The 21837-nt window shown below is 53.8% G+C and overlaps 6 protein-coding genes across 6 annotated transcripts, besides 2 other annotated features; all 6 read right to left on the reverse strand.

Moving 5' to 3' along the window:
* Nucleotides 1–880: 880 nt before the first annotated feature.
* Nucleotides 881–1447, reverse strand: LPMP_343130 (60S ribosomal subunit protein L31, putative; the record flags this gene model as incomplete). The annotated part of the gene is made up of 1 exon (XM_010704437.1): nucleotides 881–1447. The coding sequence occupies one exon, from the start codon at nucleotides 1445–1447 to the stop codon at nucleotides 881–883; it is 567 nt and encodes a 188-aa protein (XP_010702739.1).
* A 665-nt stretch (nucleotides 1448–2112) lies between these two features.
* LPMP_343140 (hypothetical protein) lies at nucleotides 2113–4008 on the reverse strand (the record flags this gene model as incomplete). Its single annotated transcript, XM_010704438.1, has 1 exon — nucleotides 2113–4008. One exon carries the CDS (start codon nucleotides 4006–4008, stop codon nucleotides 2113–2115), a length of 1896 nt encoding a protein of 631 aa, XP_010702740.1.
* A 2074-nt stretch (nucleotides 4009–6082) lies between these two features.
* On the reverse strand, nucleotides 6083–6994 carry LPMP_343150 (hypothetical protein; the record flags this gene model as incomplete). Its single annotated transcript, XM_010704439.1, has 1 exon — nucleotides 6083–6994. The coding sequence occupies one exon, from the start codon at nucleotides 6992–6994 to the stop codon at nucleotides 6083–6085; it is 912 nt and encodes a 303-aa protein (XP_010702741.1).
* A 1168-nt stretch (nucleotides 6995–8162) lies between these two features.
* LPMP_343160 (transport protein particle (TRAPP) subunit, putative) lies at nucleotides 8163–8792 on the reverse strand (the record flags this gene model as incomplete). The annotated part of the gene is made up of 1 exon (XM_010704440.1): nucleotides 8163–8792. The coding sequence occupies one exon, from the start codon at nucleotides 8790–8792 to the stop codon at nucleotides 8163–8165; it is 630 nt and encodes a 209-aa protein (XP_010702742.1).
* Nucleotides 8793–13568: 4776 nt separating this feature from the next.
* Nucleotides 13569–14131: a repeat region.
* A 422-nt stretch (nucleotides 14132–14553) lies between these two features.
* On the reverse strand, nucleotides 14554–15642 carry LPMP_343170 (mitochondrial carrier protein, putative; the record flags this gene model as incomplete). Its single annotated transcript, XM_010704441.1, has 1 exon — nucleotides 14554–15642. One exon carries the CDS (start codon nucleotides 15640–15642, stop codon nucleotides 14554–14556), a length of 1089 nt encoding a protein of 362 aa, XP_010702743.1.
* A 3810-nt stretch (nucleotides 15643–19452) lies between these two features.
* Nucleotides 19453–20014: a repeat region.
* A 236-nt stretch (nucleotides 20015–20250) lies between these two features.
* LPMP_343180 (6-phosphogluconate dehydrogenase, decarboxylating, putative) lies at nucleotides 20251–21690 on the reverse strand (the record flags this gene model as incomplete). Its single annotated transcript, XM_010704442.1, has 1 exon — nucleotides 20251–21690. The coding sequence occupies one exon, from the start codon at nucleotides 21688–21690 to the stop codon at nucleotides 20251–20253; it is 1440 nt and encodes a 479-aa protein (XP_010702744.1).
* Nucleotides 21691–21837: the final 147 nt, after the last annotated feature.

The raw sequence follows: 21837 nt of genomic DNA on the forward strand, positions 1-21837 counted from the left end.
GATTGGATCACACGCAGCTAATGCGACTGGGTGAAACAAGTTGCTTCGTGTGCTTGGGAAAACAAAGTGTGTGTGTGTACATATGTGGATGTGTTCGAGTGGGCGAGTACACAACGAGCGCACACGGAGACACAGAGACCGGGAAAGATGAGGTAAGTGGCAGCAAAAGGAAAGGGGTAGCGAAAAAGAACGGCAGGGCAAACTGTAGAGAAGGAAGAGGGTCCATTAGCGCTAAAACCAGCGCAAGACGGACTCTGCAGGCTTCGCTCCACAGCGTCAGTGGAACTCGTACGGCTCGTAGATGCGGCTATACTGTGCAAAGGGCTCCTCCATTCACTGGCCCTCCTCCTGCTTGAAGTGAGGGGAAGCGCTCCTTCTCACACGCCTTTAGCACTGACGTAACCGCCAACCAAAGCATCATTGATCCCCCCTCCCTGGTCCCCAACCTGACTGGCTGCAGTCCCTGTCGCGCGGATCTGCACATTTGGGTCAAAAGGACAGGGGAAAGGAGGAGGAGAGCTGGGTAAGCTCTAGCGCTAGGCGGCGCCCCCTCCACCTCGGCGGGCCTTGAGAATAGAAGATGCTGTAGAGGGTATAATAACAGCTCAAAATGGGCCTAAGGAAGCCTCATAAGGCGCCTCTGTGTGTGTGTGTGTGTGTGACATGCGTGAGCAGCAGGACCGATCGTGAGAGATGCTCACTGAGCACGGCACACACCTCGCACGAACACACCAGCACGCCTTAAGAGGGACTTCCGTCAAGCACATCCTCACTGAAATCCAAAGACGTAACAAAAAAAAAAAATGAAGGAAGAGAAACGAACTCAAAACGAAACCGAGAAAACACAGCACGCCGAGATGTTGAGGACAGAAGCGCAGGACTACTGCTCCACGGTCTTCGTAGTCAAGCCCTTGAAGGACGCAACCGGCACGTTCGAGATGACCGTGAAGAAATGCTTGTGCTTGTTGCCCTCCGCCGTCTCCGACTTGCGCTGAATCAGCACGCGCACGCGGCCAGGGACGCCCTTCACGCCCTTGTGCCAGATGTACGTGTTCAGCGACGCGTCAATGCGGTTGTCCTTCGTCTTCATCAGACGGCCCACAAACGCCTTGATGCGCTTGATCGCCAGCGGAGCGCGCTTCGCGAAGGTCTTCTTCTTCAGAAGCTTCGACAAGTGAATCGTCGCCTCCATGCTCACAGCGTCCGGCTTGCGGCCAGTGCGCTTGCGCAGGGACGCGCGGGTCGTACCGCGCGCGCGAGAGTTCTTCGCCGTGTTGCCGACGCCGTGGAACCTCTTGCGCTTCTCCTCATCCATCCTCGCGATCACACGCTTCCAGCGCTTGTCGTCACGACTCCTGCGGCTCTCCACGGCCTTCTTGCGAGCATCGATGATGGCGGTCTTCTTCTCCTTGCCAAGCACCTTACCCTTCATGCCAGCGCGTGTCATTGCTACGGGTTTACGTAATGACCAGGTTTCTAACGACGGCACGTGTGCGTTTGTGTTTGGCGTTCACAATATACGATAATTGAAAGGTGGCAGTAGTTGGGGCGTGTGAGAGAGAGAGGGGAGCCAAACCCGCGGGCAGTGGCGTTGGTGAAAGTTGTAGTGGAGAAAAGAGAGTGCGAGATGATAAAGAGAAGGCATGAGTGAGCACCTGCACCGGGATGAGTGTATTTCTTGTTCTTCCGTGGAATGAAGAGAAACGTGGGGATGATTCGAGCAAACAGCACGAATAGTCTCGCTCGCTACGCACACCGCATCCCCGCGGTATCACAGCTCGCCTTCGCTACTTTTCTTTCCTGCTGATGCACGTTGATGTGGGTCTGGAAAGGGGCAGTCCAAGAGAACAGGAAAACATACAGAAGCACACGAAAGGTGCCAATGTTCCAGTAATCTACATCACAGCACAAACTGACGTATACACTGAGAGAGGGAGAAAGGGCAAGGGATGAGTGGAGCAGGTGGCAGATTACCCGTAAAGGAGAGAGGGCCGGATGGCCTTGGTTCTCTTTTTCCTCCAGCACTACCGCCATCACCTACTCTTTTCGCCGGCCGCACGTCTCACTGCAACCCCCCTCCCCCCACTCATCACCACTTCCTCCTCCACACTACTAAAATAATTTGCCAGAGCTCTTCACCAACTCGAGCACCTCGGTGACGTCATACCGCTCTACTCGGCCGTCAAAGCCGGCCATCACGAGGTACTGGTGCGCTGACAAGGAACTGGCGTGTCTGCCTCCTACAGCACCACCGCTGCGTTTCGAGGTGGGCTTCGTTGACGACGTGGCAGCGGCAGCGTAGTCACTGCCGAGCGTGCTCACCGGCCCAGGTGCTGGCGGGGGTGCAATCGTCGGACTCCCCCAGACACAAGCCGCCGCAGAGACGAAGCCGGGGCCTTGGCGATGCAGCACGTGACGCATGCGGGTACTGACGTACTCGACCGCTCCGCTGTCCGACCAGACAATGAGCTCAAGAGGTGATACATGCGTGGTCGGGAGAGGAGAGGCCACTCCTGCACGCGCGCAGCGAGTTGAGGAGAGGGGCATTGTGCTCTTCGACTTCGTTCCACTGATCATTCTACTATTTACCGGCCGCAAGGACGCCTTAGCACCTGCCTTGAGACCGAGCTTCTGCTCCGATGGCTGAGGCATACTGATGTGCAGCGTGGGCACGGCACACAGATGCCAAACCCACACAGACGGGCTAAAGAGAACAATTTTTTTTAGTAAGAGCAGCAAAGTCAGTTCTTTCCGGACTGATCCCCAGAGTAGCACCTCCCCAGCTGCATGACCCGAGTAGAGGTACGAGTTCCTACTGCCGTGCGTGGAACTGCGGCTCGCTGTCAGACAGGTAACGCGACGAGAGTCATACCTCCAGTCTCTCGGCGCGGCAGGGAACCTCAAGCCACCCTGGTCCTGCTGCTGCTGCTCTAGAAACGCCTGCTTTGCGCTGTGGGGAAGGGTGCCGCAGTTGCTCTCCAGCACACTCATGGCCTCCGCCGACACCGAGGCTGGCATCTCTCGAATGTAGTCCGAGGGATTCACAGACGCTGTCGCAGGTGCTTCCCCCGCGAGAGGCGCCTGATCACTCGATGGGTTGCACCGCCTGCAGTTGTAGAGAAACGTCTTGGAGACACGACCGTGCTGGAACAGTGGCTCATGCACCGACGTGGGATCATCGCGCGCGTCGGCTGCCACGTCGACCTCTCCGGTGGGATAGGGCATCGTGTCATGATAAGTCCATGCTGCGCAGTTCCACACGCAAAGGGTGCCCTCCTCTTGTCCCACTACCAGCAGTGGCGTTGAGAGAGACATGGACGGGGCGACGTAGGTGAGGGCCGTGATAAGAGCGTGGTGCTGGAACGCACGCAGCAGCACGAGCTCCGACGACGCGGTCGTGACGCGTAAGATACACACGTTACGCAGAGATGCCGCGCAGCAAATCGCGGGGCCGTCGTTGACTTCAATATATCTCCGCCTGCGCCGCGGATCACTCGTGCGGTGCTCCATCTCCGACGCACCCTCCTTGCTCGCGGCGCGGGAAGATGGTTCAGGGATGAGCTGCAGGGCTGTGATGGCAGCGCTGCAAGGTCTGCACATGTTTTGCATGCGATAAGTCACTGGGCACCAGACGACAACCACACCATCCTCGCTGCCCGTTAGAACCCAGCGTATGTCATAATGAGCGACGGAGTCACGGTTAAGAGCATCACGGTCTTCTCTGTCGGATACTACTACTGGGATCTCCGCCGGCGGAGGCTGTAGCGGCGCCGCGCACGAAGCTGCTGAGTTGCACAACGGAAAGCATCGAACAGCATTCACCCTCTGTGGGTGGCACAGTCGCGCCTTCAGCTCCTGAGTTTGGATGTCCCAGACACAAACATCTCCGCTGCTGCACGCCGCATAGAGGCGGCCACCATTCGGATCGACATCGATGTCGTTGACGGAGTCGTTGGCGCCACGGTACGTGCAGCGGAAGGAATCGAAGGCGGAGGTAACGCTGCTCATGGTGGGCCCTGAAAAAGAAAAGGGAAAGAGAACAGAAGGGAGAGAAAGTGTATCGTAGCGGCACTGTTGCACTCATGACTCTCTGGCCTGCTGCCTGTAAGGCATTCGTGCGTGTGTGCTGTGGCGCGCGCGTGTGAGGTTGCGCTTCTACGCAGGAACATAAGAATAGAAAAACAAAAACTCAAGCTTGGGCCTCTCGTAGGTGAGGTGGTGTTTGCCCACCACTAATGCCCGCACAAATCAGAGAATAGTGCGACGGTACCTACTGGTTTAACGAAACGGTTTCTTTTGCGAGCGGACGAGCCTTGACGGGTCACAAACAAGGCGCCAGCTGCGAGAGAGACATCCCGCTGTGGCTGGCGTGTGATCATCGCGAGCCACGAGGACAGCAGAGCAAAAAGAGAAGGGTAAAAGATGAAGAAGGATGCTGTGCAAACGAGTAACTCGCGCAGAATGAAGGCAGTGGAAGGCTGTGCTTGGAGTAAAAGTAATTCAACGCAGTCGCCTGGGTAGCAAACAGAAACAGAACAGTCATACCATCAAGCGATGTCACTGGGAGCGAAAAAGACGCTTTTCTACGGGTGAAGGGAGACGGCAACGACTAAGTCTCATGAGAGGCAGTGGCTCTGCATGCGCACTGATCTGCTCTTGGAGTAACTGCAGATCTTACACACAAAGATAAACGGCCCTTTTTATCCGATTTTTCGTGAAGTTCGATGTTGGTGCTGCCCTGCGCATTAAGCGCTGTGAGAAAAGAGGAAAAGCAAACTTACAACCGAAAAGGGAATACAAGGGCCGACGAGTGGTGCAGGACGCTGTCGATAAGGGACGGAGGAAAGGGAGAAAACGAGATGAGGCGGCAGTAAATCAGTAAACAACGAACACAGAGAAAGAAGGAAACGAAAAAAAAACTGAACGCACACGTAAGTTGTACTAAAAGAGACGTGACAACAGGGAAAGTAAGAAATACAATGAAAAGACGCTCTGTTGTCGTTATCGTTTTTTTTTGTGCCTGTCTGTCTGTGTGCGGGTGGGGGAGGGGGAGGGGGGTAAACAGAAAAGAGAAGCCGCGCACCTCGACACGTGCACCTACACACACACACAGATATATATATATATACACGTACGCTACACGTGCACAAGTGGGTGCGCGTCGTCAAACGCGAGCATACACAGCGCAAGAAAGGTGAAGTGAGACCAGTACAAACACGAAAGAAAAATGAAGCTGAGAAGGACACACCAACTGCCTTTTTTCTTCTTCCACAGTTTGGCGCGCAGAAGGGATAAGAGGGTGCACACACAAACGAAAGCAAAAGGCAAGCGGCAGATAAAGTCGACGTATGACCCGTTACGCAGCAGGCATGAACAGCGTGCCTCTCTTTTACACAGAGAATACGACTAGACAAAAAAAAAAGACAATACAAGTGAGCGAGCGATGTAGGGAAGACGAGGAGATCATTGCCCTACCCAGTGCACTTTGGCCTCTTCTACCCTTCTGCAGTTGCCGACAATTTTTTCTAGGAGTGTTTCTTTTCATTGTGAAACGCGGCACTCTACCCTACACGGAAGGCTTGGCTGAGGCACCGCTCCGCTTTGGGGTAGTCTCCAGCATGACGTCAAGCACTGTGGCCCAGGTCGCTCTTTGAGAATGTCGCTGCCTGTGGCACAATCACTTTGCTCCCCTCCTTTCTCCAACACGAACAGACACATTTGCAGCACAGCACATCGCTTCTTTATGTTAGTCTATACATTTATCTGTCTGATTCCTTTTTTTTGTTTGCGATATCTTCCTTGCTCATGCGTTGCGCAGCACCGACAGCGCGGCAGCAACATCATGATGCGCAAGCCGTGCGTACACCGTCACAGAGAAATTCAACCCAAGAGGGGTGATCCAGTACATTACGCATCACTTGAAAATGCCTCGCCTCTCGCCCCCACTCCCCTTGAAGAATCGCTTTCTTTCACCTTGGTGTTGAAACACACACACACACACACACACACACACACGTACAGCACACGGCACTGCATAGGCGTGAAACCATGAACACCCCTCCGTCGAGAACCACCGCCCTCTCTAATACCCGCTCAGGGAGTCGATAAAGTGACGCACATCATCTAGCCCTTCAGGCGACAGCTCTGAGCACAGCACTTTGACAGCCTGCACCACACCTTCCTCCGACGGCCCGGGCAGGAAAGATGAGACGGTCCGATAGTCGTTGACGGCCTGGGCACGCGGGACAGGGCTGGAGCGAGCAGGAGTAGGTGCAGCACCGTACTGAGGATCCTGATGCACCGATGCAGGCGGGGCCCTCCGAATGGGTGGATTGCTGCCGGCGGCCGAGTCACCACGGCCGTTGTACCCACCAACCCCCCCGCCACCACTGGCGCTGCTAGCGGCCTGCCTGTGGTGCACGTCGGGCTGGCCTGCCGCAAACATGGTGGCGCTGCTGCTCCTGGCGTACATCCTGCTCGCCTGCGCGTGGGCTTGGCGCTCCTGGATCGTCGGTGGTGCGATGCCTTCCATCGGCTGTGCGTACCTCGACGGAGGAGGTGCAAAACTCAGCAGCTGCGGAAATACTGCGAGGGCACTGTCGCGCTCCTCATCCGTGATGTCGCGGTCATCGAAGCGCTCGAGCGACGGAATAGCGGCGACGACAAAGCGTCGGTAGTTGGGGTCACGGCTGATGGGGTTGTCGGACAAGTTAAGCACTTCTAAGGAGGACAGGCGAGAGAGATGCAGCACCTGGTTGATGTCGCAAATTTGATTCTTGCGGAGGTGAATCTCCGTCAGTCTGTGACAATTTGACAAGGCGCCAAGCTCTGAAATATCGTTTAGCGACATGGATAGCACCTCCAACGCTACAGCCTGTCGCAGAACGCCGATATCTTGGATCTGCGACGCGCATACATTAAGCTTCCGAACTCGGCGAATATCGTCCGTCTTGGACTTCTGAAGCACCAGGTTCAGTGTGAGAACGCCCGCCATGATGCCCGCGTCCCTCCCGGATGCTCTATGATGTCAGACAAACAAAACAATGCAGCGGCAAAAAAGGGGGAGGGGGAAAAACATGAAAAGAAGCAACAAAAAGGGGAGATGAACAACACCAAAAAGAGGGACGCTCAAATGCAAGAGAGGCAGTACAGAGAGGAAAAGGGGAGTGGACAAAGACAGCGCTTCTCCGCTTGTGTTTGCGCTTGTCTCTGTCTGTGTGCGTGTGTGTGTGAGAAAGGAGAGAGGCAGAGGGTGTTTGCAAGATCTACGAAGGTTGGTTTCTTCCAGCTGCTTTTCTTTTTGTTTCGAGGGTGCGAGGAAAAGGGGGCAGAGGAGGGTGCGGAGAGTACGCAAGATTGGGTCATGTGTGTAAGTGTGCGGGTGTGTTCGAGAGAGAGAGAGAGAGAGAATGCGGAAAAGAAGCAGGTGGAGAGTCGCGTGAAGATGTGGAGAAACATGTTTGATCCAAACAACAAGCGGTATTAAGGTCGACCAGCAGAGCGCGCTTTGACTTTTTTTTTCAAGCAGAGGAAAGCATACCGTGTCATTTCTTCTTGTGGTGCCTTGAGTGATGGACTCCACTGTCGAGCCAAACAACAGGACTGGTTCAACCGCGATACCTGGGCATTCTCCTCTGAAGCCACGCCGCTAGCCGGCGCGCGAGAGGCGCAAAAGCGAGGCAGTAAGGCCAGAGCTGGAGGCAACCAAGCAAATCACTCTGGACATCTTCGATGTGCTTCGCCCCTGTGCAAGTGAGTTCTAAAGGGGTTTCCTTCGAATCGGTAAAACCTCCAAAAAGGGGGGAGGGAAGCGCAATCCACCGAAGGACAGGGAGGGTAGGTCCTTCAGAGGCGCACAGCACCGAGCAACGAAAGGCCTGCTGCCTCATTGCTCTGCGGGACCAGAACTCAAAGCGGGCAAACAAACCCCAACATAGGACCCTACATGCCGAGCCTCGGCGAGGGGGGGAGAAAGGTGGTCAGCTTCAGTATAAAAGAGAGCAAGAACAGCATCCTCCGCTCGTGCCACCTAGGCATATGCTGTGTAGCAAGTGCCAGCCACAGCACAAGCACAGACCACGAGACAAGCACTAAAGCACCGATGGATATTATGCAGAAGGAGAGTAGAACATTCACACGCACCACGTAATCCTCACACACCATCAGATTCGCATCTTCCGCTCCCGTTCCCAGACGTGCTTCGCAAACGCAATCACGAACAGTGATTGGTGCGGCTTGCCGGGCTCCGGCTGATGATACGTCTGCACCTCCGCCTCAAAGCCCATTGACTGCAATGCCCCTTGAATTATGCCGCCCATGAAGCCGGCGTAGTTCACGTTCCACCGGCCTTCGCTATCAATGTAGTCAGGGGATGGGTGGACGTGGCGGAGTACGATAGGGTCGCTGTCAAAGAGAAAGAAGCGATCTGAGTTGCTCTCGCGCTGGATCTCGCTGGCCGCGCGGCCAAACCAGCGTGCCCATAACTTCTCCTGCAGCAGCTTCAGGACAGCATCAATCGTTAGCGGGCGGCGCTGCAGGTCAACGGGGTCACGGACAGAAGAGAGCATGATAAGACGAGTCCCAACATGAACGCCTAGAGAGGTCAAGCGAGCCTCCACCTCCTCGACGTTCTTCACCTTTGTAGGGAATGTGTAGGCGCGTACGCACAGCTCCGAAAAGAAAAAGCTAAACGCAGGCAAGGAAACCTGAGTATGCTCGCTGGAAGACAGGTCTGCCGCGGCGCCGCCCTGGTCACTGGCTGCCTTGCCGATGGAAACAGTTCGCTGGCGCATTTGCCGTGCTCACCAACGGCCCTGCACGTATCAGTAGAGTTGCGGTTCGGTGCTGTAACTGCAAAATTACGGGCACCCCTCGGTACGGGAGACACGCAGTGGGTGTTGTTGGGCCTGCTTGCAGCGTTGTTGCCGTTCAGACTGCGTGAAGACGGGGTAGGGGGTAGCGTAGTGTACGCAAGGTTACAGGAGTCTGTCGGTGCTTAAGCATCGGTGAAGCAGCAAGAGCACCGTTTAAGAGAGGGAGAAGCACCATAGGGGGATGGAGAGAGAGAGAGTTAAGAGGCACGAGGAATGCTCTACAGTAAATGAAGTGCTGTTCCGTGCGGGATCATTCATTAGCAACGCGCTGATGTTTTCTCTCGGTAGTGCCTCCCTGATGCCGCACATACGCGAGTGCAAGTGCGAAATAACGAACAAGCTCCAATGCCGCTACCGTAGCTCTGTTCTCTTTTGGGGTCTTTTGCTTGCTTCACATGACCCAGATCGCACATTGCAAATCAGCGCTGCTCTGATGAAGAGAAAATGCGGTAGCAAGTGTCTTGTGTTATAGAAGCGAAGGAAAATTGGTGGAGAGGAAAGAAACCAAAACAGTCAACAAACAGAAATGCTAACAGTAACACAAAAAACTAGGAAGTGAGACACCCCCACTCACTCAGCGCAGTTGCACAGACCACTCATGCGGACTGTGAGTAAGGTGCACTCGTGTTATGTAAGGAAATGTTTCATGTCTGAAAAACTGGGCATAGTTTTAGTTTCAATGCCCTCTCACTCTCACTTTCAGTCGCTCTCGTCTCTGTCAACTGCCAGAAGCAGAGAGGTGTTTGCGCACGTGACAACAACGCATCACAACGCACTCCCCCGAAGGAGGATCGCAACAGAACACGCACACGGGCAAACATCTGTGCTCGCGTGTTGTTGAGAAGCGCATGGAGAGAGACAGAGACAGAGGGAGAGAGAGAGACGTACTATGAATAGGCCCGTGACTGCAGCGACCCTTTCGCCTAACCTCTTTTTCTTCTGTGCTGCATCGGATTCCGCGACATCGCGTGTGCAACTCCACCGCCGTCCCCTCACTCTTTTCTCTGTCGTGAAGAATCAGGACAAAACACACAGGCGCGCACATCTATGGACAAGGGAGGCTCTTCAGCGCGAAAGAGAAGCAACAAACGGAAACGAAGGAGGAAAGGGGCAGACTGACAGACACCGAGGAGTAAGGCGAGGGGGGAAGCGCAGATGATAGTGACGCTGGTGACCCCACTTTGCAGGTCTTAGCGAACCACCGAGGCCGTCTGCTAGAAACAGCAGTTGTGTGAAAAATGCACAAAAAAAAACACACAAGAGAGAGAGAGGGAGTCTACGCGCCGGCGAAAGAAATACACTCACGCATGAGCGCATCGACATATCATGAAGCGAAGAGAATAAGAGAACAAGGAAAGGGTGTGAAAACAAGGTAGATATGGAAAGAGTGAGGACAAGAGAATCCAGGCCGGCTGCACGCCGACACAACGCAGCGAGAGGGGAAAACAGAGGAGAAAGCGAAACGAAAAAGGCAACGTAAAACAGGCAGAAGGAGTGAAAAAATCTGCAAAGAACCAAAAAGAGAAATCCTCTCATGAAAGAAGACAGAAAAAAAGAAAAGAAACACGACACGGACGTCATCTCGCATGCAGGTACGCCTAAAGAAGAAGATAAGAGCAAGGAAACTTGGCACGTACGAGTGCAGGAAGAATGGAGGGTGGGGGGAGGGGACGAGGTCGCGCCGCTCGTTTCCCTGGTCGCTATTTTTGAGCCGCCGCACTCCTCCACAATGAGGCATCAGCAGCAGCGGCAGCAGCAGAGATGGAGAAGAAAAGAGAACCAACAACGGCAACAACAAAAGGGAAAGGACGTTGGTTGATAAAAGGGCACACAGAGGAAAAGGAGAAACGGCACTAAATAACACAGAAAAGTAAGTGAAAGAACATTCCCCCAGCACAGTACGCGCGAAGAATTCAATTGTGCGTTATGGTGCGTATGTCAATGAGCGCTACGCTGAGGATGGAATTCGCTCTCGATTCCGTTTAAGCACATTCTCCTTTTCACGGTTTCCCTCGGTGTGGTACAGAAAGCTCAGTTTGGGTGAAAGGGAATTGCGTTGACCTGCACCCCCTAACCTTGAGACTTTGTAGGCTCGCTCTTTTTCTGTTGAGTACAGTACATGCAGATACTGCTCCTCCTACAGAATCACGACAGTGTTGCCATCATCTAAGTTAGGAGAAGCGCGAAATAAAATAAGGCATGACGCGGCACACGCAGCACAAACGCACAACACCAAGTACAGAAGAAGAAAAAAAAAACCCTCACGGAGGTGGCTACTTCATGAGAAAACTGAAAAAAAAAGAGAGAAACACTCATGAGTCGCCCCTTATCAATACAAAGAAGAAAAAATGAAGAAGCGACCACAGAAACTAGCGCGCACAAAGACATACATAATCAATCAAGGTCGGAGATGCAAAGGCCAGTGAGGAAGGAAAAAGAAGAGGCGAAGGAACAGCAGAGGAACTTCGAAGTAATCATTGAAAGAAATATTGGAAAGCTTCCCTTTCGCTCTTTTCCTCTGTTGCTGCTTCTTTGACTACGAGATTCACGAACTGCACCCGTGTTGCGCACTATTCAATTCCCCACGCAGTTCCTTTTTTCGTTGGCACCCACCCTTCTCCACTCGCCCTCCCTCCCTAACTCCCTGGCGCCTTTCGGTGCCTCAGCCAGTTTCTGTGCGTCACCACTACAAAGCGAAATGCTGAAGGGAGGAAGACCGAGACTGCACACGAAAAGGAGAAAGACGACGCACAAGGCAGATACATAGAACGCTAGAGAAGAAAGCACTAAAAGGTATAAGTGTCGCGAAGATCGACCAGCCTTGGGAGAAGATGCCTTTACACAGTTCCTGAAGCGCACATATGGTGCCCATGTTGGGCGTCCCATGCATTGGCGTATAGCCCGGCACTCGTTTTGCCCTCACCTCTTACGACCCTCAGATCACGTATTCCTTTTTTTATTAGTGGTTCGTTCTCCTTTCCCCTCGCCCATCACGCTGATACCTGTTGAATCCGGGAATCAAATATCTGCGCTGACGACCCCTCCCCTCCATTCATATTCACGCACACCCAGCGAACAAGAAAGCGACTTCAAAATCGAAAAACCAAAGTATATCAAAGCACAACACCGGCAGGGGGTTCTGTCATCATCACTACGAAAAAAAAGGCTGAAAAAAATGGAAGTAATACAAACACATCAGCAATACAGCTACTGGAGCCTGTAATGATCAACCAACACATACAGAAAGACAAAGGTGAAAACACAATGAGAGGAAGTTAGTGACAGCGCAACACGAGAGAGATGATAAACACACACACACATACACACACCCACGTGCATCTGAACGTGAGTGCCTTCCTTTGTGAGTGTTGGTACTAGCAGAGGTGCATAAAACACGGTCATATATATATATATATATATTAGATATGTCTAGGCAGCAAAAGAGAAGGATCTTATTAGCCTAGCCTCACCGCACTTACGCTCCCTCCGTCGGGAAGAAAGAAAATCAGATCCGACGCGAGAAGAACAAAAGGCACGTAATCAGCAGAGGGGTAGAGAACAAAAAAAAAAAGAGAGAAAATCAATGACACTTATAAAACACACATGAATGCACTTAAGAACGAAAAAAAAAAGAAGGCAACAACAAAACGAAACAGGAAAAGACTTTGTTCCTGGATGAGAGAGTGTGGGGGAGGGGGAGAGTGCTACTCAAGTCTCTTTTCATCGCTTGAAGCACTATAGAAAATGTGCCACAGTTGCCTCTCCCTCTTCACTGTTTGTGTTTGACGGATTCAATAACATGTATGCATGAGTTTTTCTTGCTGCTTAGCAGCCCTTTTTTTTTCACTGGTGTTTACCTTTTCTCTTTTAATGGACTGCTCCATGATACCGCCATATTTATGTATGTATGTATATATACATACATATACATATATACGGTAATCGCATGGACAACGGTGACAAGCACCGAAAGCAAAGAAAAGAAAAAACAATACGACGTGCGACCCCCCCCACCCCCCCACCCCTCACTCACAATCGCTCGTACACGCACACGCCACAGAACAACAACACGCCACAACAAACGCCAAAATGAAACAAACAACAGCCACTCGAGCAGAAACATATTTGCGCCCGTCAAGCACGTATGTTGCGTAGTCTTCAGGTCAGAGAGGAGGTGAGCATCAGCCGCTATAAACTTTGACACACACCTCTTCGCCTCAACATACTGTTTTTTCGCGGCGTATGATAGCGCACAACGGTTTCATTCATAATGATGAGTTCGTTCCCTCATTGCCGAGTCACATGTGAGTAAGTATGATTCGATCCGTGTGGAGAGTCGCGAAGCTGTTTTTGCTCTTCGCACATGAGTTCATGCGCTTCGCCTCACTTTTCAGTTGCTTGCCAACCAAAACAAACAGCTGAATGTAACACACACACACACTACCCATTCCCAGCATTCGCGCTCAGTCGACAAACGTGAGACACGTGGCACAGTTGTCCCACGTCTTCAACAATACGAACTTTATATAGAGTCCAAGTCAGCGACCAAGCTGTGAACCCGTCGCTTTTTACAAAACATACAAAGCGAGCAAAAGCCACTATCGCCCCTTCCCTTCTCCGCTATTTCCTTCTCTTCTTGTCCACCTCTCGGTTGGTCCGCTTGTCTTCCTGGCTTTGGCTCTTCGTCTTGATCTCCCTCGATGACGGAGGCACAGCTCGGTGCGTGGTACCTCATGATCCAGCACCCCCACTCTGTGTGGGGAAGCCAGGTAGCCCTCCTCTCCCTGCCAAGGCCGAGCCGCTGCTGGTGGTGGCTGAGTGTCAAGCGCCCACGACACAGAGGAGGGAGGGTCAGGGCGATGCGTCGCTGTTGATGCCAGTGGTCAGGTCCTGCACGGCGTTACGTCGGAGCGACCTGCGGCATTGAACACTCCTGTACCATTCATACGATGGGCAGGGTGTTCACCTGACTCGAGCGTGACCCACCCGGGCCTCGCTGCCCATTGGTGTGAGGGGCCCCCCCTCCCCGAGGGATGCACCGGGTGACGAGCGGCGTGATGGGAGCGGCTGTGAGGCGACCTGGGAAACGGGAGGCGGGTGGGGCTTGCGGCTGAGGCCGTGTCCTGCTGGCTCGTTCTCCGCATTCCTGTACCGCGTGTGTACGGCTGCTTCGCACCACGCGATGGGCCCTGTGGCAGGCCGGGGGGTAGGAGGGCATTCAACTCACGTTGTACGGCAGAGAGTGGAGACGTTGAAAAAAAGAGAACTCCTGCGGGCTGGACTTAGTGTCGCTTGACCCCCTTCCATCTCCTTTGCCTTCCTCTAAGTTGTTCCTCCGGATGCGCCAGCCTCGTTTGTGTGCGTGTGTGTGTGTGTGTGTGTGTGTGTATGCGGTTCCCTGCCAGAGCGAAAGGCGATGATAGCGCGGCTTGCGTTGCAGAGACGTGGGCCACCCCACTGGGAAAGACACTCATTTAAAAATTTGATGGGACGCACTGGCTTCGCTTCGCTGCTCACGTCTTGCACTTACCTTCCTCATTATATCATTGTGACCTGCCTTTTCAATTGCCCAACCCTCTGTCACTCTTCCTCTTCAACCATCTTGAGCAGCCTCACTTCTTCGGCATCCACGACGACCTGAAGAGCGGTTTACGAGGCATATCAGCGCTGAGCAATGCGTCTACTGGAACTGAGGCTGTCCCACAGAACGGCCCGCCTTGCTGTTGCTTGCAGTGCTGATGTTGCTACCAGCAGCACCGCCTTTGACGCCATTGCTAGCGCTTGAAGTCGCAGCGCCTGCTGTGTGCAGCGACTCAGCCATCTCATACGTCGTACGTATCGCCCACAGGCTCTTCTCGTACAGCACAAACGCCATCATCGTTGTGGGGATGACACGAGCAACGTTCACAGGAAGGCCGCGGTACATACCGTGGAGCCCCTCACTTCGCCAGATAGTCTGCAAGCCGGTCCACATGCTCTTGAACTCCGCTCGGCCGTGGTTGCGGTGATCCTGCAAGCAGGTCCGCACAACCTCGAGGGGGTTGAAGAGGGTACAGGCCACTGCCTTGGAAAAGCCGGAAGCCAGTGCCACCTGCAGCGGCGAGGGATTTTCGTGGTTGGTGAACATGTGACGCCGGAACCACTCGTAGATAGTCACTTGGATGATGGTGTTGCCGGTGAGCAGTACCTGAGGTCCAAGCCCGCGGAACATGGCCTTCCAACCCTCCCGCCGTACAATAGCTCGGACCCCAGCAAAGCCGGGGGGCAGTGGCTGCGCACGTACGCAGTTGGGAAGGTGGTTGGCGTCGCACAGCTGCCGGCGTGTCTTGATGACGTGAAGCGGGGTGACGACGGTACCCGTGATAGTAGCTGCGACACACGCGCTCATGAAATCGAGACTGGACTGCTCAAACATAAAGTCCTCCACTTTTCCGCCGAGCAACTCCGTGATGCGCTGCTGCGCGGCGCGAAAAGAGAGCAAATATAGGCCCCAGCCAACGCTATGCGAGATGACCGACACGCCGATGCCTTTGTACATGCCACGCAATCCTTCCTGACGCACAATCTCACGCGCGGAGCGGAGCGGCATCGTGCGACTTCCCTGGTGAATGGTATGCATGCGAGTGCGGAGAAAGTCGAGCGGGTAGAACAGCATCATCGCGGTTGACCCGCCCATGACGCCTGCAGCGCCATGCATCCATGGATGCTCATTCTTCGCTGACACGCACCGCGAGGAGCCATTCAAGGATGATGAGAAAGACTGCGTCATGGTGTCCAGCTTGGAATGGTTCTCCGAAACGTGGGGGCCAATCCAACGAGAAAAAGAGAGGAAATTGGAGTACTGTCAAGATGTAGCGGTGTGTTAGAGCACACGCACGCACACAAGGTGTCAGCGTGCGTATTCACTATTCCGCTTGCCTCTGTGTCTCTTAGCCGCCGCGGAAGAGCGCGGCAGCTGTGAAGGGGGCTTGTCTGTGTATATATGTGTCGATGAGGGTGACGCTACGTAGCCCACGCACCTCGTCACGGGTGTCCGACGACCCAAAAGGTGGTACACCGCGACAAGAGGAGCGCTAACCACGTCAATCAAAAGGGTCCACAAGTCGACGCAGCAAAACACAGGTGCAGAGGATGGGTGCACCAGCACGAGACTCGGAAAAGGGAGGACGAGAAGAGAACAAAATCAGAGAAAGCGAAAAGGAGAAAAAAAAAGCGTGGTGGTGGTGGAAGAAGCAGAGGAAGGGAGGAGAAACAACAACACCAACAAAGACAATGAGGGATGATTCGAGTGATAACGGTTTAGTTGCGGACACAACAGCCACAATGGCTAGCCACACCCGATTTGTGAAGCAGGTGTGCGCGGGGTGTATGTGCGTGCCTGTATGAGTCCGTGGAAGCGTAAGCCGCCTGTCTATCCTCTGTGTACTGCGAGAGGGTAACAGGAAAGCAAAGAGCTGGAACAAAGAAGAGGAAAGAGATGGAAAGGGAAAAAAGAGAGCACAGAAAAGAGCGGAGACACACAAACACAACAGTAACAACTCAGTTTCATACGACGCTTGGCACTTCCGCTGTTGTCTTGTGTGCCTCGCAGTCGAGTCCAAGCTGAGATAGGAAGAGGGGGGAGAACCAAAAATAGGAGATAAAGGGCTGACAGAGAAATGGAGAAAAGAACGTAATAGTACTCAGAAGATGGAGAGTGATACTGAACGGACACCACACCAAAGTGAAGTGAGAGGGGGATGTCGAGATGGCAAATGTACGATACGTACCACACCGGAGAATGAAAGAGCGAAAACCAGTGGGATCGTGGCGGTTCGTCGTGATTGGTGATGGTGTATCACGTTGTGATGGGGTGTCAGCCTCCGCGTGCTGAGAGAAGCGAAAGGAATGCAGGCGACACAAGGCACAGAGAGAGAGCCAGTGGTAGAGTAATGATGTTACAATGATCAGATGGCGTTGAGACGTATCTCGCACAACCTCTTACGATGACGGAAGATGATAAAATTAGTTGACGAGGTGCACGGGCACCGACAAAAGCCACATTTGTGGTGGTGGTTTGCGTTATGGAAAGTGTGCGTGGTGAGGCACATTATGTGGTGAGTAGAGGCACATGCAATTCACAGGCAGTAGTGCGGGGGGGAGGGAGGGAGGGGGGAAGGGAGCGAGAGCGCACGTCGTTGGGAAAGGCCAGAAGGGGAAATGTAAAGAGAAAATGCTCGAAGAAGAGGGTAGAGCAGAGTTGTGGGCAGGACACACGTATCTACGAGGCACATCTGCGTGTATGTATGTCCGTGTGACTACATGCAGGAAGGCAATGCTGGGCCATTTATAGTGACATCCTTGCGCTCTCTTACAGGAATAAGAGAGGGACGGCACACACAATTTCAACAGTGCCCCTCCACCCGAGAACGCTCCCTGTCAGTCTGACCACGCTGGCATGAGTATATAGGCAGAATAGCCACCACCAACAACAAAACAATCAGGGGAGTGAACTGGCACCTGCAACTGTTGGTACGGCTCACCAGTGGCAATCCAAGGCCGCATACACACGCCGAATGGCGGACCACTGTGCAAGTGTACCTCAGGCGCTCCTTGCGGGTTGCTGTTTTGATTTTGCAAGTTGAACGTTGTGTTTCTTCGAATTACCGCATCCTTTTTGGTGGAGTGGGTGAGTATGCTGCAGCACAAATAACGAGGGGGGGGAAGGGGAACGAGCATGCGTTAGAGGATCACCCGCACCTCGACGGCTTTTTTTTCTTCTCAGGCCATCACTGTCAGTCTTCTCGCAAAGACACTGCTGTTTGCTAATCCTGTCGACTCTCTCGTCGTTCTTTCTCTCTCACTCCTTTGTACTCCGTCCCACTACTGTCGCAGAGCGAAAATCGATCGTCAAAGCCCTACTGGTTGGCGCAGCACGCAGTCCTCCACTTTTTCCTCTCCCTCTGCGAAACCCCTTCCCTTCCTCCCCCACCCCTCTACCCGCACCAGCACTCACCAACATGCACCCGTGAACGCTCATTAACGACCTGTTCTTGTCATTCTCTTCAGCACTGCGTGGGAGGGGGAGGGGGGTGAGTTCTATGGAGGGGTACGGCGCGTAGAATATCGAGTAGATCGGCGGACGTAGAGAGGAAACAAAAAAGAAGAGGGTGGATAGACACGTATTAACGAAGAGGGCTCAAGTGAGGTAAGTGAGATGAAAAAAGGACGATATATATATATATATACGTGTGTGTGTATAGTGAGGGGAGAGGGAGGGGCGAAGAAACGCGATGAAGGGGGAAAAAAGCGCCCCAATGAGGCAATGTGAGCTTGCGTTTGTCTTCGTGCCTCGGTGCGTAGGAATTGCGTGTGGGGGGTCGATGTCTGTCTCAGTGCAACTACCTGGCCAAACTAACAGATGGTGCTATATGGAAGCGAGAAGCACCGCAATGCCCCATCACGCTGCTGCCATGCCGTCAGCCACTGAGAGCAACATAGACACACTCGCAAAGGTAAAGACGCCCAGAGAGACAAACGCACATCGGCACATCAACTCGCAGTACACCGCCTCCTCACAACACATGCACGGGCGCGTATCTTTTTTGTTGCTGTCGTTGGCCTTTGTGTTTTCCTCTTTCCTTTCCGCGTTCTCTTAGCACAACGCACAGACACGCAACCACAAAAAAAAGATCTCAAGCGCCACATAACAGTAAAAGAGCAAACGAGAAGGAAGCGTGAGCAGTGGAGGGCGGGTGTGCGTGTGTATCTCTAAAGCCCTTCAGGGTCCTCAATTTTGTCCTCGTGATTCCGGCAGCGAAGAACACGACAAAGCGAAGAACAACACCAAAGAAAAGGGAAACACAGACTACAGGAAAAAAAAAAGGAGAGGAAGGGTATAGAGATGAAGCGACACCGGCAGACGAGCACAACACGGCATCACCTCAAGCGCATACGTCTTCTTCACCTCCGTTTTACCTCCCTACATAAGCATCGTTTCGTTTTTTTTTCGCCTCTTTGGCTGCCACTTCCGTTCAGTTAGTCGGTGCTTATCTCCACTTTGCTGTATATAAAAAGAAAAAAAAAACAAATAACAGAGTGCATGTGAACCAGTGTGCGCTGGGAAGAAGGAGGAAGGGGCGAGAAAGAGTACCGGACCATCCCCTCCTCCACATCCCTCCTTTTCCTCGCAACTCGCCCCGCCAGCAGCTGTAGACACACTGCCTGAGCTGTCAGCAGTAAAGCAAACAAAAAGAAAACGAAAGCACTGCCATCCCGAAAGGAGCTGAGACATATGAGCTCTTCAGCCGCATGAGCACAGTTGTTGGGTCAACTTCACACACGCATGATCCTCCTCGCAGAACTTCAACTGCCCTCATTGAGCCACAAGCGACTCCTCTCCGTGTTCCACTGAGGAAGAAGATTTCTTCAGTCCTGCTCGAAAAAAAAAAAAGACAGCGTGGTGTACAGGTGCTCCTCCAGCGGGTGTAGAGAAACAAACGGTGACGTGTACAAGGAAGGCTTTGCCAATATATACCCCCTCACAGGATGGCGTTTCACAAGCACCAGATAAGACGTGTGGCGGGCAGCGTAGCGTATGTTTCCTCTCAACGTCTCCACTCTCTGCCGTACAACGTGAGTTGAATGCCCTCCTACCCCCGGCCTGCAACAGGGCCCATCGCGTGGTGCGAAGCAGCCGTACACACGCGGTACAGGAATGCGGAGAACGAGCCAGCAGGACACGGCCTCAGCCGCAAGCCCCACCCGCCTCCCGTTTCCCAGGTCGCCTCACAGCCGCTCCCATCACGCCGCTCGTCACCCGGTGCATCCCTCGGGGAGGGGGGGCCCCTCACACCAATGGGCAGCGAGACCCGGGTGGGTCACGCTCGAGTCAGGTGAACACCCCTGCCCATCGTATGAATGGTACAGGAGTGTTCAATGCCGCAGGTCGCTCCGACGTAACGCCGTGCAGGACCTGACCACTGGCATCAACAGCGACGCATCGCCCTGACCCTCCCTCCTCTGTGTCGTGGGCGCTTGACACTCAGCCACCACCAGCAGCGGCTCGGCCTTGGCAGGGAGAGGAGGGCTACCTGGCTTCCCCACACAGAGTGGGAGTGCTGGATCATGAGGTACCACGCACCGAGCTGTGCCTCTGTCATTAGGGAAGAGTAACAGAAGAAACAAGTGGGCTGCAAACAGGTTTCTGAGAGCTGAATTAGGTAGTAAAGCTCTGCGCAGGTAAGCCTCTGTATTTCACGCTTCTTCATCTGTGCTTACCGTGACTGCGGCATATACCGCTTGCGGTCGGGACAACTGGGGCAAGAGAGGTGGAAAGAGACTCAACTCGCATAAAAGGAGCACGAGGGAGGTTTAGCGGCTAGCTGCGGGTAACAGTCTACTGCATCGCGGGCCATGTAAACGACTCACGCCCCTCCTTGTCAACACGTTCGTAGCCGTGACGGCCAAAGACGTCACGCTGCAGGGACACCAGCTGTCCGTACGGAAGAATCAGCGTGTACATGGCGTTGATGTACGCCAGGGAGGCAGTCATCACCGGTAACGATACAGCCGTCTTCGCTGTGAGCATGGCAATAATCTGTCGATAGGCCGGAAGACCCTCCTTCATTTCCTTGGTGAAGGCGTCCATCAGGTTGGGAAGGTGCGGATTCGCCTCAAAGGCCTTCGTCATGGGTATCAGCAGATAGCCCTGCAGAATGCAGCCCGCGCGGAAGGTAGCAATGGTGGCGGGCAGGTTCAAGCCAAAGCCGTACACCTTGTCCAGCTCGCGTAGGCACTGGAACATCTGTGCGTAGCTTGCGATGATGGAAAGGCTGACGGCGTGGTAGAGCTGCTTCACTTCGGGGGCATTGGGAGATTTGTCCTTGACTTGCTCACGCACGCTGCACGGGAATGTAGGGAACGCCTTGAAGTTCTCGGCACGTTCATCCTTGCACATTGTCATCTGACGCGAGATGACGGCCATGTTGAGAGAGGGTGCCGGCACGCCCACCTCCAGGGCCTCCTGGGCGGACCACAGGCCGGTACCCTTGGAGCCAATGCAATCCTTCACCTTCTCTGACAAGTAGTTGCCCGCCGGCTCCTTCGCGCGGCATGCGGCGATGGAGATGTCGAGCATGTAGGATTTCAGGAAGCCATCTGCCTTCCACGACTCGAACACGTCGGCGACCTGATCGTTGTTGAAGCCAAGCGCCTGCAGAGCGCTGTACGCCTCGCCCCAGATCTGCAGAATAGCGTACTCGCCAGCGTTGTGATACATCTTCACGCAGGAACCAGCGCCACCCTTGCCGTTAAACGTCACACACGGGCGACCATCCTCAGCCTTGGCCGAGGCTGCCTCCACGATCGGGCGGACCTCCTCCCACACGCTTGGGGTCCCACCCGGAAAGAAGGCCGGACCTTTGCGCGCGCCCTCTTCACCACCGGAGATGCCCATGCCAAGAAAGCGGAGACCCTGACTCTCCAGCTGCGCTGCGCGCCTGCTCTGATCCTTGAAATTCGCATTACCAGTGTCGATGATGATGTCGCCATTCTCGAACACCACCTTGAGCTGCTCGATCGTGGAGTCTGTCGCTGCGCCAGCCTGTACGAGAATGAACGCGCGGCGCGGTTTCTTGAGGGACGCGGCGAACTCCTTCATCGTCTCGTACCCCTGCAAGTTGGAGGCAAATGTTTCGTGCTCATGTTCCTTGAGGAAATCATGCGTCTTGCTGCAGGTGCGATTGTACACGGCGACCTTGAAATGCTTCTCGGCGATGTTCAGGGCAAGGTTCGCACCCATGACGCCGAGGCCGATAATGCCGAGGTCGTTCGACATGGTGTTGAAGGAATCCTTTTGTGTGTGTGTGTATAAAAGGGAGGTGATTAGCCTAAGCGCCGGTAAATATGAGAGTCTTTCAGCTCCGCTTTACACGTAAAGGTAAAGTTGTGTGAGGGAGCGGACTGGTGTGAGAAGCAGCAGTGT

The sequence above is a fragment of the Leishmania panamensis genome, assembly GCF_000755165.1.
Source record: "Leishmania panamensis strain MHOM/PA/94/PSC-1 chromosome 34 sequence".
In the NCBI taxonomy this organism is placed as follows: Eukaryota; Euglenozoa; class Kinetoplastea; order Trypanosomatida; family Trypanosomatidae; genus Leishmania; species Leishmania panamensis.